Source organism: Ambystoma mexicanum, chromosome 1p (assembly GCF_040938575.1).
Source record: "Ambystoma mexicanum isolate Mex_15411 chromosome 1p, UKY_AmexF1_1, whole genome shotgun sequence".
NCBI classification, from domain to species: Eukaryota; Metazoa; Chordata; class Amphibia; order Caudata; family Ambystomatidae; genus Ambystoma; species Ambystoma mexicanum.
The window spans coordinates 173,949,713-173,965,201 of record NC_090921.1 but is presented as its reverse complement, the minus strand read 5'-3'; the positions used below and the strand labels follow the sequence as shown (position 1 = coordinate 173,965,201).

Here is a 15,489-nt window from a genome sequence, read left to right as displayed (position 1 = left end):
CCTGTCCGCTACAGGTAACGGTTTTATGGCACCTTTCTCTGGTAGGTCTATAATTTCCTGCAAAAGGAGCGGATCTGGAACTTTTAGAGAGCTGTGCCCCGGTGGATGACTCTGAGGGACGTGTAGAAAGGGTAGGCAGTAACCCTGGGCAACTGTCTCCAATGCCCAAGCATCTGACGTTATAGCCTGCCATTCCGTCAGTTAACCTGCCCCCTACAGGTGTCTTGTGTGGAAAGACTCAGAGTGGTTTGGGGGAAGCTGATGCAGATGCCGAGGGTAATGAGGCACCTGCTGATGCTGCGGCCTTAGTGCTTTTGACCCGTCCACCTCGGGTGGATCTCCTTTGGCCTCTTTGAGCCGGCTGTCCTCTTCCTTTCCCGAATGCGGAATAATAGCGAAAGGACTTTCCTCTTCCAGAGGTTCCTGAGGGGCGAAAAGGAGTTTGGCGGATTGCAGCTCCTAACGATTTTGCCGCTGCTTTAGATGTTTGCAACTTTTCCAGACTGTCATCAGCCTTCTTTCCGAATAATGAAGAGGCGTCAAAGGGAATATTGAAAAGTCTGGCCTGTACATCTGGAGCAAAGCCAGACTTTTGCAACCACGCATGCCTGCGTATTGTTGTACTTGCAGCCATGGCCCTGCTGATACTGTCAGCGGAATCGATGCCAGTTTGAAGTGACTGCACATGGCATCTTTGCCATCTTTAATAATGTTAAGAAAGGCTTCCATTTCCTCTCCTTCGGGTATGCAGTCAGCCGCTGATGAAGCACACTCCCACAGTGTGTGACAGAACCTGGCGAGCGTACAGGTGGTGTTGATAGAGTTCAACGCCATACTACAAGCAGAGAAGACTTTCTTCGCCATAGAATCGTACCTCTTGTCATCTCTATCCTGTGGGACAGTAGGGTAAGTGGTCCTACTGCTAGATGAAGTTGACGCTTGGACCACCAGGCTCTCTGGAGTCGGGTGTTTTGATAAGTTTTCAGGGTCAGCAGCAGCTACCCTATACTTGGCTGACAATCTTTTATTGACCGCAGGGATAACTTCAGGAGTTTCCCCAATTAGATGTAATTTTCCTTTGTAAAGCTGCATGGAAGGGGACCACAGGATCCTCCTGTGGACCTTTGTCTAATATGTCTGTAAGGTCATCCTGTTGAAAAACAGGTGAAGGCGCAGACCAACCCATACATTCAATAATTCTTGCCATAAGGGTTCTATAAGGTGTTTCGGCATGTTCCCCTGGGTCTGGCTTAACAAATTCCACTTCTGGGGAAGTGTCCAGCCCACTTGCCTCATGTAGTGACTCCTGTAGGTCCTTCAACCTTCTTTCCTCAGAGGTGAAATCCTCTGAAACAGGCAGTGTGGTCCTCTGCAACCCAAAGGTTTCCTGGTCAAAATCTTCCCCCTCTTCATAAATTGAAGATAGTCCAGGGAACTATGACCTCTGAAATGGTGTAAAACCCATTTCTAAGGCAGAAGGAGCCAAACTCGTCATTATTGGGCGAGAAACCGTCGATGTCGTCGACGCCGATGTGACAGGCTTCGAAGGCGTCGAGAACGGCGTCGAGAAAACTGTAAGAGGTCTCGAAGAACTCGAGAGGATCGGGATCCTACTCAAGGATGTCGATGGTCTTGGCGTCGTGCCGGAGGCCCTTGGAATCACCGTTGGCTGTGGAGTAGCCTTGGTCTTTTCTTTCATCAGCGTCGATGTCGGCATCGACGATGGCGTCGAGTCGATTAACCGATGTGTTGAAGAACCCTTCGACAACGGCGTCAATGACGCCGATCCATGCGCCGAAGGAATCTTCGACGACTGCATCGAAGATGGTGCCTTCTTACCCGATGGCTCATGGCGCTCTCGGGTGGAATGTTTCACCGGGTGCAGCGACTCGCAGCGTTTTGATTTTTTGGGTTTTTCACCCGGGGTATCACCCTCAGCTGTCTTCGAGGGAGTCCAGGCCGCTTTCTCGAAGACGCTTAACATTTTCTTTCTGAATTCCTCCCACTCAGCCTGAGAGTTGTGTTTTGTGGGACAGGAGACCCTTTCTGGGGAAACAGAAGACGAGGAAGGGGATCTTCGTCGTCTCTTCTTTGAGTGTCTTGATCTCGACGAATGGTGGGAGCTACTTCGAGATCTAGAATGGGAATGTTTGACGGCGAGGAGACGAATGCCTCGACTCAGCCGAATAAACCTTCGAGGTGGTTTTGACTGACTTACCTCTCTGGAGCTTCCCCTTGCGCTCCTTCAAGGCTTTCGCCGTCATGGACATGCAGTCCTCACACTCTGAACAATGGTGCTCGGCTCCCAAGCACCACAAGCAGATCCTGTGTGGATCCGTTATCGACATTTTTTTACCGCAGTCTCAACATTTTTTGAAGCCGGATCGCGGCGTCGTCGTTTCCGATGAAGATGCCATCGAGAACGAGATGGTATTTATTCGAGTAGATATAGAGGGTTATTCTGACTGAACTGAGCAAAGGACGCCGCGCGCTGCAATTTATGGGCATGGTGACGTCGGCGCCGATACGGTGGCCGTCGAGGGACATCGACTCGGCGGACGTCGACGCACGGCGCCCTCTACTGGAAAAAATTTCTGAGGCCAGAAAGCTGGAGACGAATTATCAAAGATAAGGAATACGTCAGAGGACACAATCCCTTCGAATGGTCCATTCTATTCAAAACACTGAAACACATGGGATTTGAAGACCAATTCATAAACATGGTAAAAGCCAATTACAATTCCCCATCCATAAGAATAGCAATAAATGGGGAAGTCACGGATAGGGTGGAGATATCAAGAGGTACCAAACAGGGATGCCCCCTCTCCTCTCTCCTATATGCCATATTCCTGGAGCCCATACTAATTAAAATTAGGGAATCGGCAGGGGTAAGGGGGAATCGAGATGGCGGACAGACAAAGTCATAGCTTACGCAGACGATATGTTACTGGCCCTGGAGGACCCTGGGAAATCCCTACCACAAACCTTAAAAGAACTGGAGGAATTCGGGGAGATCTCTGGCTTAAAAATAAACAGGAAAAAAATCAGAGATCCTGTTCCTAGCCGGGTACAAGGGGACACTGGAAAAAGCGGCCGGCTCGCTAGGTCTAAAAACAGCAGAGGAGGGTATCAAGTACCTAGGGGTGACACTCACACATAGGGTGGACAGGATATATAAGAGCAATTACCCACAGCTCTTGGCCAGAGTGAAGAAGGACTTAGATAGACGGTGCCCGCTAAGGGTCTCATGGTGGGGCAGAATTCATTCAGTGAAAATGAACATACTCCCCCGGGTGCTGTACTACTTCCACGCCCTCCCAATAACAGTCCCAAACTCCTTCTTTAAAGCACTGTCAAAAGCCATCTCGTCCTACGTGTGGAACAGGAAACCCCCAAGGGTTGCCAGAGCCATCCTCACGGCACCAACCAGGGCAGGGGGAATGTCACTCCCACATTTTAGAAAATACTATCAAGCAGCACAACTCTGGGTCCTGAAGGAATGACTGGGGGATGACCAACAAACAATTTGGGTTACACAAGATAGGGCGGTCACCAGGACCCCCTTGGAGGACCTACTGTGGAAATACAAACAACATAGACACCCGAATCTTTGCATTAACAATGTCATGAAAACCACCTTAGATGCCTGGGACGACCAAACCAAGAGGGGTATTATGACCACCCCACTGGCCCCCTTCACGCCCATATGCCGAAATCCACAGTTCCCACCAGGACAAGAAACTGGGGCCTTTGAAAAATGGAAAGCCGCAGGGTGCAGAAAAATTGGGGAAATGATCCAAGACAATGATATAAGAACATTTGGAGAATGTAAAAAAAATGTGGAACCTAAAAGAGGCGGATAGGTATAAATATGAGCAAATCAAACATTGACTTACCACACAAGAGGTCTTATAGGGTGCCACAAGGGACCTAACATCATTCGAAAAATTCCTAATAACCAACCCAGGCGATAAGAAACTGGTGTCAACACTATTGCTCTTTATCAATACACAAGAAGAAAAAATTGAATGGACATACATGAGGAGATGGGAAGGCACGCTGGGGGAAGAGATAACCAGACAGCAATGGGAGGAATTATGGGCAGGTATCCCAAAACTCACCCGGGCAGTCCAAACCAGAGAAATGTGGCTTAAAATAATCACTCAATGGCACTACACTCCAGAGAGGCTCAAATCAATGTATCCGGAAATGTCGGATCACTGCTGGAGGGGATGCCCGGAATCAGGCACGTGGAGGCATATTTGGTGGAACTGCCAGGGGGTAAAGGGCTTCTGGAGGGAAGTGCAAACGGAAATAACAAAGATGTTCCCAGAGGCAGACCAAATGGGGGGAGCGGGTGTGGCTGTGCGGATTCAAGGACCCACAGGCCAAGAGACTCCACAAAGCACAATGGAGGAGCTTCATGGGCCTAGTCATTGCGGCATGGGCAACAATTGCCCAAAACTGGAAAAAACAAGACCCGCCACTGGTATTCACCTGGCTGCAGAAGGTGTGGTCGCAAATGACCATGGAAAAGATCATGCACCACCTTCAGGACCAGAAGAACTCTTTCCCGAAGGAATGGGGGCAGTGTTGGAGTATTTGCAGTCGGGCTATATGGAACAATGGTGCCCGCATAACATCAAAGTATCAGACATATACTGCACATAAACTTTCCCGAAGCAAAACTGAATGGGGCCCTAATCTTCCGGGTGCGAGTGGGGGAGGTGGTGAGAGGGCGGGCGGGGGGGTTAGATTTGTGGGATTAATGTGTTGATGGTTTTGTACATGAAAAACTATAAAAATATGGTTTAAAAAAAACCTTTTTTGGGAGTGGTGGGAGAGTTGTATCATGTGGAACCTGAAGGCATTACAGCCTTTGCAGCCTTCTCTTTTGCTGTTACTTGACAGCTTCTGGCTGAGTTGGCCGAGTTGGAGCCTTTGGAATATTTGGCGCCAAGGGCTTTGGGGTCGATGTCGACAAAGGTGTCAATGGCGCTGACAAAATAGTGGTCGTCGATGGAGCTGGCTTCGAGGGCATCGAGGCGCTCTTCGAAGACTTACCTTTCGAGGTGTGTTGGGTTCCGGGCGGCATCGGTGACCTCGAACGGTCGACTCGACTCGAGCGGTCTTTTTCGCTCTGCGTCCTGGAGGGTTTCCGATCCTTTCTCCTTCGATCACCCGGGCTCGAGGGCGCGCGAGTGTCGGAACGGTAACACTCCGGCCGGCTTCCGAAGAAGGCGCGGACCGAGGCTTAGCCTTTTCAAACACCTCAATCATTTTTATTCTAAATTCTTCCCATTCTTCGGAAGTAGAATGTTTTGTGGGGCATTTCATTCTTCTAGGGGATTGGTCAGAGGACGAGGTAAAGGGGACCTTTGGCATCTTTTCTTGGACTTTTTCGTCAAAGACGAAGAACGGTGAGAACCACTTCGGGACCTAGACCGATGCTTTTGCCTTTCGCGTCAAGAAGATCTCCTCACAGGACCTCGACTCAACGCTAGAGGCTTTTCGGTTGGGTTTTCGACCTACCTGCAGTTTTCCCTTCCTCTCTCGCAAGGCCTTCCCCGTCATTGCCTGACACTTCGTACAGGCCTCCATGTCGTAGCCTTCACCGAGGCACCACAGACATTCTCGGTGCCGGTCCGTGATGGACATTTTTCGAACCGCAGGAATTACCCTTTTTGAATCCCGAACGCGGGGTCATAGTTGGGGTCGACGACGAGGACATATCAAATATCTTCAGTAACTGCGTCACAGAACTACTCCAGGCACTCCGAGTCTCTGAAGCAACAGGTACTGCGGAAAAACAGAACTGAGGCCAACGGGCGCGGCGCGTGCTACTTGTATACCCGATGACGTCTCCCTCGACAGAGGCCTCAGAGGTACCTCGATGACATCTACGCACGGCGCCCTCTGCCGAGGGAAAATATTTTTCGAAGCAGCTGAAGCTGGATGGAATACATCTAAGATGAGGAATACGTTGGAGGACACAATCCATTCGAACAATTATAAAAACCAACGCAATACCTATGGTCTACAAACCTAGGTATAACCTTATTTAGATTACAATCAGCAGTCAGGGTGAGTCAAACCTAGAACACATTCCGAATGGCATTAAGCTGTTTTTGGGAGTAAAACCAGGTTAGGTATACTTTCAAAATACAATAAGTAATGCAACGGTAGTAAGCCCTATTGGGCCCACTATACTGTGTTATTCTGGTATAGACACACTTAATTAGACCAACACTGTTACAAGCATCTCTTGCAACATATGTAACGTTCTTCTTTCAAGAATGGATACAGATACATACCAATGTTACCTTTTAGAACACAGATCAGAGGCAGTAACTTAACTTGTATACTACCTAGAGGCCTTAAGCTACTCAAGGATAAGTATGAACATAGTGTAACTATTTCAGAGGTGCCCTAAAGCAATTCAGGGAAAGCGCAACCTAACAGGTGGGTAATGTACCATGTACTCTTCCAATTACACAAAGTGACTTCAGTTAGGAAGGTAAGATCACTTAATTGAATTAACTCAGAAGTATTACAAGTTTAAGAAGAGCAACAGCTATTCAAGGACAGTAAGTCCTCTATTATACTTTTCAGAGGGGCTACAAGCAACTCAAAGACAAGTATCAACTCGAAGACTGTTTTAGAAATGCACTAAAGCAGATCGGGGAAAGCAAAACCCAATAACACACAGCTAATCACGGTGGGTAAGTCCTATTGGAAGGCTTTTACACTCTTTTACTTTAGAAATGTTAAAGGTATTTGTACCGTGCACCATCACCAACGGAATTGGTCCCCAGGCGCTCTGGCGGATCTGTAAACGATAAGGTGGGATGGGTTAGTAAGGTGAAGAGGGAGTAGGATAGTGAGAGGAGTGGTGTTCTGTGGGCAGCTTCAGCTCGGTATACACCAGATACTGAGCTTTGGTGCAGGTCTTGGATCGGTGTCAGTCCACGTGTGCTGTTGCTCCGGCTTATGTGTTGTTGCAGTGTTGTGAAGTGCCTGCGGCTTGTGGTGCGAGAGATGGTTGTGTGAGTTTTTGAGTGAGATAAGTATGCAGAGTTTGAGGTTATATTGTTTAGTGGGTGACCTGACCTTTAGCATGCTAACATTCACAGTTTTCTCTAAGTGTTGCACTTGTTGGCCTTCACAATCCTATCTAGAAGCGGCGCAGGCCAATGTTCAGAGTTCTATCTAGGTGTGGGCATGCTAACATTCAAAATTTTATCTAGGAGCGGCGCAGGCTGGTGTTCACAGTTCTATGTGTGGCACATGTTAACCTTCAAGTTTCATCTGGGCGCGGAGCATGCTATCCATCAATCAAAGGCCTATCTAGATGCGACGCAGGCTAAAGTTCCCATTGTATCCACATGCGACGCAGGCTAATGTTCACAAATCTATCTAAGTGTGGACATGCTAATATTTACAATTCTATCTAAGTGTGGACATGCTAACATTCACAATTCCATCTAGATGCGACGCAGGCTAATGTTCACAATTCTATCTAAGTGTGGACATGCTAACATTCACAATTCCATCTAGATGCTACACAGGCTAATGTTCACAATTCTATCTAAGTGTGGACATGCTAACATTCACAATTCCATCTAGATGCAACGCAGGCTAATATTTACAATTCTATCTAAGTGTGGACATGCTATCATTCACAATTCCATCTAGATGCGACGCTGGCAAATGTTCACAATTCTATCTAAGTGTGGACATGCTAACATTCACAATTCCATCTAGATGCGACGCAGGCTAATGTTCACAATTCTATCTAAGTGTGGACATGCTAATATTTACAATTCTATCTAAGTGTGGACATGCTAACATTCACAATTCCATCTAGATGCGACGCAGGCTAATGTTCACAATTCTATCTAAGTGTGGACATGCTAATATTTACAATTCCATCTAGATGCGACGCAGGCTAATGTTCACAATTCTATCTAAGTGTGGACATGCTAACATTCACAATTCTATCTAAGTGTGGACATGCTATTATGGCACTCTATGTTATTGGGAGGTAAGATAAAGTGGCAGTGGTTTTCTGGAGTAGAGTAATTGTTCTGCTCCCCACCCATGCCTCACTCACACAGTCATTGTTGGTGTCTGTTAGCGGCTGGCTTCCTTGGCGTCCCCTGCATAATACTTTCAAATATATCCACAGAGATTTAAAGTTTTGTCACCAACGAGGTACTGACCAAAGCCGATTCTGTCCCTGTTCCTTTACTGCCATGCCGGGTGAGGCAGAGGGTCCCTGTGCTCTTCTCAACCACTCTCAGCAACCAACATTAATACAGTTCGGGTAGTTGATGGGCCCGGGCTACAACGTCATGTGCAGTTGGGGAGGGTCTGGAGCTTTTACATCTGATCTCATCTATGTACAAACATGCCGGTCTCCATGGTGATAAAAAGATCAAACTCTACCAACTCTATTACTTTTTAGAAGTGTGAACCACATGTCAAATCTAGTAAAGTAACTTCTATACCATATAAATTAGCAGCAAACAACGTAAAGCCAAGTATCAACTTTTAGACACTTTGTAACCTATTGTATTGCAGAGATACAGTTACCACACAATTTACAAGTAGGTACTTTTACACGTGTTATCATTTCAAGACATAAGCTTTATCAAAGTCATTCCCTAGTCATGAGTTTTCTCAGAGGCGGAAGAGAGACCCTCGTAGTCTAGGAGCCAGATGTCAGAAGGTCAGGATAGGTTTCAGGTACAGGAAAGTGATAGTTCCGGAGGATATCTTCTTAAACAAGTAAGCATTAGTTTCAGAGTTAGTTACAAGTGTCAGGGTTCTTCACAGAAGACTCCCGATATGCGTTCCAGCATTAGGCCGGGGCGAATGGTATGGGTAAACTCCCAACCACATAAATCACCCACTCAGCCTCACAGGATTCACACAAGACTTAAGGTAAGTATTGCCCAAGCCAACACAGCGCCTCAGCAGAAAAAAAGAGCTGCTGGGTGTATGCCTTCAGGATGCAGCAGCACAGGATCCGGTCCTTGGGTTCTTGGTCTGGAGACTAAAGAAATGGACACTGAATGAAAACTGGTGTCAGTCATCGACGGGGAGGTGTTCAACAAAGAATTCTTTGCAGCTTCTCGTGGCTCTATGGATTTGGCGCCCTTTTACAGGTACCTGATGAAAAACGAATATCGTCAGTCAGGGGACTTAACAGATTCAAATCGTGTCTCTGGAGGTCCAGCAGGAGTCGGACAAAATCAAACTTCAGAAGACCATGCACTGCACTCAGGCTCGAGGTCTCTTGGTATTGGCGTTTTGCAGCCCGTCAAGGGGACAGCTGTAAGGAACTCATGGTGGCAAGAGTAAAGACAAACACAAGTAATCACAGTTCACTGTATAATGTGTGAGAAACGCCTAATCGAAACCTAAATCTAGGATGGGAGCAAGCTACGACCATCAAATAATAATAAGGCAGTCCTCCCACCTAAATTACAAAGTAGTGTGGGATAATGCTCACAAGAAAAGAAAGAAGTGTTCACCAAATGAGAAGTCAGGATGGTAGGGCTGGGGTCTCCCTTCCCCACGTTTTTAGAACAGGATAAGGCAGGACCTTTGAGCACAGCACACCCCTGGGCTTCGCCAGCACAAGGTTACAGTTCCTTTCAACAATGCCAGGACCAAGTCTATTTTATGCAAAGTCTCTTGCCTTAGAAAGCCGGCTGAACCATAAACAATAAAACAAACAAAAGTTCCTTTTGTAATCCTTCATGTTGGGCGATTGCTCTTCGTCCCTTGGATCTCCTTCAGTCAGGCTCTGATCCTTCTTGTAAAGTTAGCCTCCCTCAATCGGGTTCACTGTGGCCTTTCACTCAAAACGCATCATTCAACAAGTTTCAATGTACTTTTGAACAACTAGTTATTGTGGACATCCCTCAGCCGGGTTCACACTTGTAGTCATGATGTTCATGAGTAAATCCCGGTTTACCCTCAATTCGAAGGCATCCCTCCGTTGGGTTCACATTTGCCCGTTTCAACTATTCATTGTGGGCATCCCTCAGCCGGGTTCAAAATTGTCACCACACTGTTCATAGGTTTGTTACCACTATGCAGAATTCACTTCCCTTGAACTGTGTGACAACTAAAGTGGTAGGTAATCCATTTTGGTTTACCAAACAGTGTATATTTTGCATTGCTTATTTTATAATGTTTTTACTTAAATTCAAGCATATTATTAATAAACAATATATTTTATATGCATCCGCATGGACATTTTACTTAAACGTTTATACAGCGCTGGCCGTGAAACTGAGGATCTCTGAGCACTCTGCAAAGCAATTACATTCTAATATTTGTCAATTACATTATAATATTTGTCAATCTATTGGTTTTAACTAAAAATCTAAACCTTAGGCAACCCATTAATAGTTTAGTTGGACCAAAGTGTGAAAAACCCCTGGAGGTCTATTAGGTTTGATTCCCCCTCATCACCTTTGTTGGTTCTGAAAAACGCTCGTAAGAGCGGGTCACAAAACCCATGAGTGATCTGGCTAAGACATCTGTGGAAAGGAGAATGAGGATCTGTGTATGGGAGAAAAATACAGCTGGCCACACGATTTGCATTAGAAAAATCTGACGGCATCGGCAGGAAATAAGTGCAAGTAAAGTAACAGCATGAAAAAGGAAACAATCTTGACTGAAAAATAATGTAGAAAGCTGTACATCTGTATCTGTCCAAGAGGAGAAACGGCCTGGGAAGTGAGGAGGAATGTAGATGGGTGCAAGTACAGTCCTGATTGTGCGACCTTGCTTCGCATAGGTTTCTGAAAGATTATTGCTTGTCAATTGTCCTGTGCCATTCCCAGGAGTTAACAATCCCCAACGTATTGAGAAAAAAGGAACTACAACGTTAGGGTTTTTTTTCTGAGGTCCTCTGGTGAAGGGTTCAGGAACACCAACTTATAGTATGTGTGCAGGGCTTCCACCAAATTAATGTAATAATCACAATAGTAATCTGACAGGGCAGGCTGGCCTCGCTCTAGGCAGCTGAGCATGTCCCACGACGAGGAGCAGCTGCTCTAGGGAGGAGCGTTGGGATGCCCCATGACTGAGCAATAGTTTTGGTGCAGATCGAAGGGTCTTTTTACCTCTGGTCCAATTAAAACTATGGAGACAAGGAATATATACCAGTGTAAGAATCCTTCGAGTTACCCCACACAGCAAATCTCGGGAATATGCTGGGGACACAGACACACTCACACACTCACTCCTCTCCCCCTGAAAAGAGTCGACCTATGTAGAAAATCCATTTCCTCAAGTCCAAATAAAGACCACAAAAAAAGCCCATGATGTAACATTTTTTAAAATGCCTTGGTTTTATAATATCTATCAGACCATATAAGGGAGCAGTAAAAAAGATACAACGGGTAATGCCAAAAATAAAATATGTAGCCAACAGCATTGCTGGGTGAGAAAGTTCAACCAGAAAAACTGGGGTGCACCTCATACCAGGTACTAATATGTTCTGAGGACAGCACCCCACAAGCGAGTTGCAGCTGCAGAGGGAGTCCAACTGAAGTCCCTCTAACAGCCTAAAAAAAATGTAGAAACTCAAAGAGCTGGTAAAAATGTTTAGGAGACTCCTCACATAAACCAAAGGAAACTAATAGAATTATGACTACCAGAAACCTGGGATAAATACAGACAATGCGCCATAGTGACAGTAGTACTTTCATCTCACAATGAGGTAGCATTTGCTCAGACAAAGCAGGAGAAAGAACTTGGTTGTGTTTACAGAGGCATGTGCCTAAGTAACAGCGCAAAGATGATGATGATTCTGTGGGAGGAATGTATTCATTATATTCATAAGAATTACACTTTTCTCTTCCGTGGCAACATAATACAATATATACAAAGACAATTTTGAGAAGGTACTAAAAAATATATTTTATGATTATGAATCTGTGAAGCGATCTTGTAACATTCTTAAAGGGACCTTTCATTATATAGCCATATGCACTAAAAGATAGTAGCCACCACCTTGGGTCAGACGCATGGTCAATAAGTGCTTTAAAAAAAGGGCGGGTACTCACTTCATAGTCATTATCCTTGCTGTTCAGCGCTATGTTTATTGTAAATGTAGAGGAATCGTGATGCGGCCGCAGAAAGGGCTGTTCATCGGGCCGATAACGGACCACAAAGTTCAGAACCGCTTGAGCCTGGGGAGACATGGTGCGCCAGAAGAACAGAGAGCATAAGATTTATTGATGCGTCATAATACCTTAATTCAAGCATTGACTGTACAACTAATCATATCATGTAAAAGACTTGTAATAAAATCACAGCTCTTTTGATAAGTACAGAAGCACCCTCTACCCTGCTTCATGTTAATGAAAGAAAAAAGCATCAATGCATTTTGTTATATTTTGGTTGGAGTGGGAAAATGGAGAGGGGAATATTATTTTTTTTGGTGGTGTAAACAAATCCCCTTTGTGAAATTTGAAGGTACCGAACCAGTACCACATCGCATTCACCACCTCCTTGTAATGTGGCCCAGCGACAGCTTGCACAATCCGGGCCTACAGTTGCTTTAGAAATAATGCTCTTTGTGGTAAGTGTTAGGAGGTTTTTCTACAGAACCTCTAATGAGAATTTGTGAAGACCAACCTGTAGTGTTAAGCACTGTTTCCACCAAGTTAGTCCTGACTCAGAATGGTTGTGTAATAAAGTACCACTTCCACACAAAAGGGAAGGTGCACACAGTATATGAAAATGACATGCATTACTTACCGTAAAAGCATTTCTGACGATTGTATCTGCTTAGATTCACATGCTGTGCATATGGTCCGACATCCAGTGGTAACCGCGGAGTATTGCATATTGTCTTTCGGGGGACCGAAAGGGGACGTTGGCATAGGCGTGTCTGAAACACTATCCCTATCGTGACGTGTGTAGTACCCAAAATCCCTCACGCGCCGAGGTCCCTCCGATTGTATTTTTTCTGCCATGAGGGAGCCCAAGGCTATAGTGAGTGAGTACATGAAGAGAGAAAGCAGTAAGAAGTCTATGTTCCTTCCACCCCAAGCGGGGAGGCAGGGAGGGCACATGTGAATCTTAGCAGATACAATCATCAGAAATGCTTTTACGGTAAGTAATGCATGTCTTCTGGTGCTTGTTAATCTGCTTAGAATCACATGCTGTGCATAGACTAGCGAGCAGTACCCGGAGTTGGAGGTGGGTTGTGAGAAGGAACAGTAGAAAAAAGATGTCTTAGTACTGCCTGTCCCACCTGAGAATCAGACCTAGAATGAGTGTCTAGGGAATAGTGTTTTGTAAAGGTGTGTACAGAACTCCAGGTTGCCGCTTTGCAAATGGACTCTAGGGGAACATTTGCAATGAATGCTAAGGATGCCCCGGTGCCTTGAGTAGAATGTGCTCTAGGCTTGAAGGGCAGTTCTCTCTTTGCAAGAGTGTAACATAGTGTGATGCATTTGACAATCCACCTTGACATTGCTGATTTAGAGACAGGGCCCCCTTCTCTACCAGCTGCCACTGAAACAAAGAATTGTTTAGTTTTCCTCAGTAGTTTAGTTCTATCCATGTAGAACATGACTGCCCTGCGCACATCTAGTGTGTGAAAGCTTCTTTCGGCCATGTTAGTAGGTCTCTGGAAGAACGTGGGTAGTTCGATTGATTGGTTCACATGGAACTTCGAAGCAAATCTGGGATGTGTGCGCAGAACTATGTTATCTTTATGGACTGTAACAAAGGGGTCCAAAACCGAGAGGGCCTGTAATTCGCTAACTCTTCTGATAGAAGTGATAGCTACTAGAAAGGCTGTCTTGTAAGTCAGGTCTTTCAGACTAGCTTTATGCATAGGCTCAAAAGGGGGTCCCATGAGCCTAGTTAAAACAGCATTTAGATCCCACCGAGGGGCTGGGTGAGTGATGGGGGGATAAATTATTTTAACCCCTTGCATAAAGGCTTTAATCACAGGTATTTTCCACCACAACACCTTCTGGTGTGATGTGGTGTAGGCTGACCACCCCGCTAGGTGAACCTTTAAGGAATTGAAGACTAACCCAGAGTCCAACAGATGGGTTAGATATAACACAATGTGTGAAGGCGAGCAATCAGTGGGATTGACGCCTTTGGAACTGCACCAGATGACAAAATGTTTCCATTTGCTGGCATAGCAATAACGTGTGTTAGGCTTTCTTGCCTCCCTCAGTATGTCCATGTATCTTTGAGGGAGTGGCAGATGTCCAAACTCTATGACCTCAGGAGCCAGGCTGCTAAATTCAGAGTTTGTGGGCATGGGTGCAGAGTCTCCCCCCTGTCCTGAGACAACATGTTGTATGGGCAGGGCAGCTTGACTGGTGGGGAGAGGGACATTTCCATCAGGTGCGCGAACCAGGGTTGGCGGGCCCACATGGGAGCCACCAGAATCATGGTGACTGGTTCCTGGTGCATCTTGTGTACTATCTTGTTCAGAAGGGGAGTCGGGGGGGGGGGGAAGGGGGGGTTGAAGCGTATACAAATTTTCCCGACCACGTTATCCAGAGACCGTTCCCCTTGGATGGGTTCTGGGGGTACCTGGAGGCGTAATCTTGGCATTGGGCGTTCTCCCGAGTAGCGAACAGGTCGATCTCTGGAAACCCCCATTCTGCGAAGACGTTGGATACAATGTCTTCGTACAGTCGCCATTCGTACTCTTCTGGCAGAGGAAAATCTCTGCTGAGTACGTCTGCCAGAAGATTGAGTTTTCCTGGAACATGTTGGGATATCAGGAACATCTTGTGTTTGAGAGCCCATATCCAGATGTTTTGGGACAGTTTGGATAGCCCTGGAGAGTGAGTGCCCCCCCTGTTTGTTCAGGTAATACATTGCTGTTGTGCTGTCGGTTAGGACCAGCACTGTCTTCTCTTGCAGTTGCTCCTGAAAGGCTTTCAATGCTTTGAAAACTGCTAGTAGCTCCAGTAGGTTTATATGGTTGGACGCTACCCGAGGGGACCACACTCCGTGCGCTGTCTGTTGAAGCAGGTGAGCCCCCACCCCGTGAGAGATGCATCTGTCGTGAGAGTGGCTTCCACTGCAGGGGTGGTGAAGGTTTTCCCCTTCAAGAGGTTCTCCCTCTACCACCACTGCATAGAGAGAACGAGGGCTGGCGAGACAACTAACAGATCTTCCCATTGTCCGCTGGCTGTTGAGCCACTCTTGAATGGGACGCATGCGCAGCCGCGCGTGGGGAACCAAGTATAAGCATGATGCCATCATGCCTAGCAAACGCATAGCTTTGCGTACCGTCACCTCTCGACTGGCTACATACTGAGGAACCTGAGAGAGCATGTTCTGAACCCTCTTGTTGGAAGGGAAGACTAGACCGTCTTCCGTACGAATTAGAGCCCCCAGGAACTGTTTTACTTGGCTAGGGACTAAGCTGGATTTCTTTTCGTTGATAGAAAATCCAAGGCTGAACAGTAGGTCCACTGT

The 15,489-nt window shown here is 46.3% G+C and overlaps 1 protein-coding gene across 2 annotated transcripts in view; it reads right to left on the bottom strand.

Annotated features, from left to right (window-relative positions):
* Nucleotides 1–15,489, bottom strand: part of PLOD3 (procollagen-lysine,2-oxoglutarate 5-dioxygenase 3) — a 796,608-nt gene that overhangs the window by 69,887 nt on the left and 711,232 nt on the right. For both annotated transcript variants that reach the window (XM_069646170.1, XM_069646173.1), the window contains exon 18: nucleotides 12,090–12,215. In XM_069646170.1, the coding sequence (XP_069502271.1) occupies nucleotides 12,090–12,215 (126 nt within the window). The remainder of the gene's footprint in view (nucleotides 1–12,089; nucleotides 12,216–15,489) is intronic.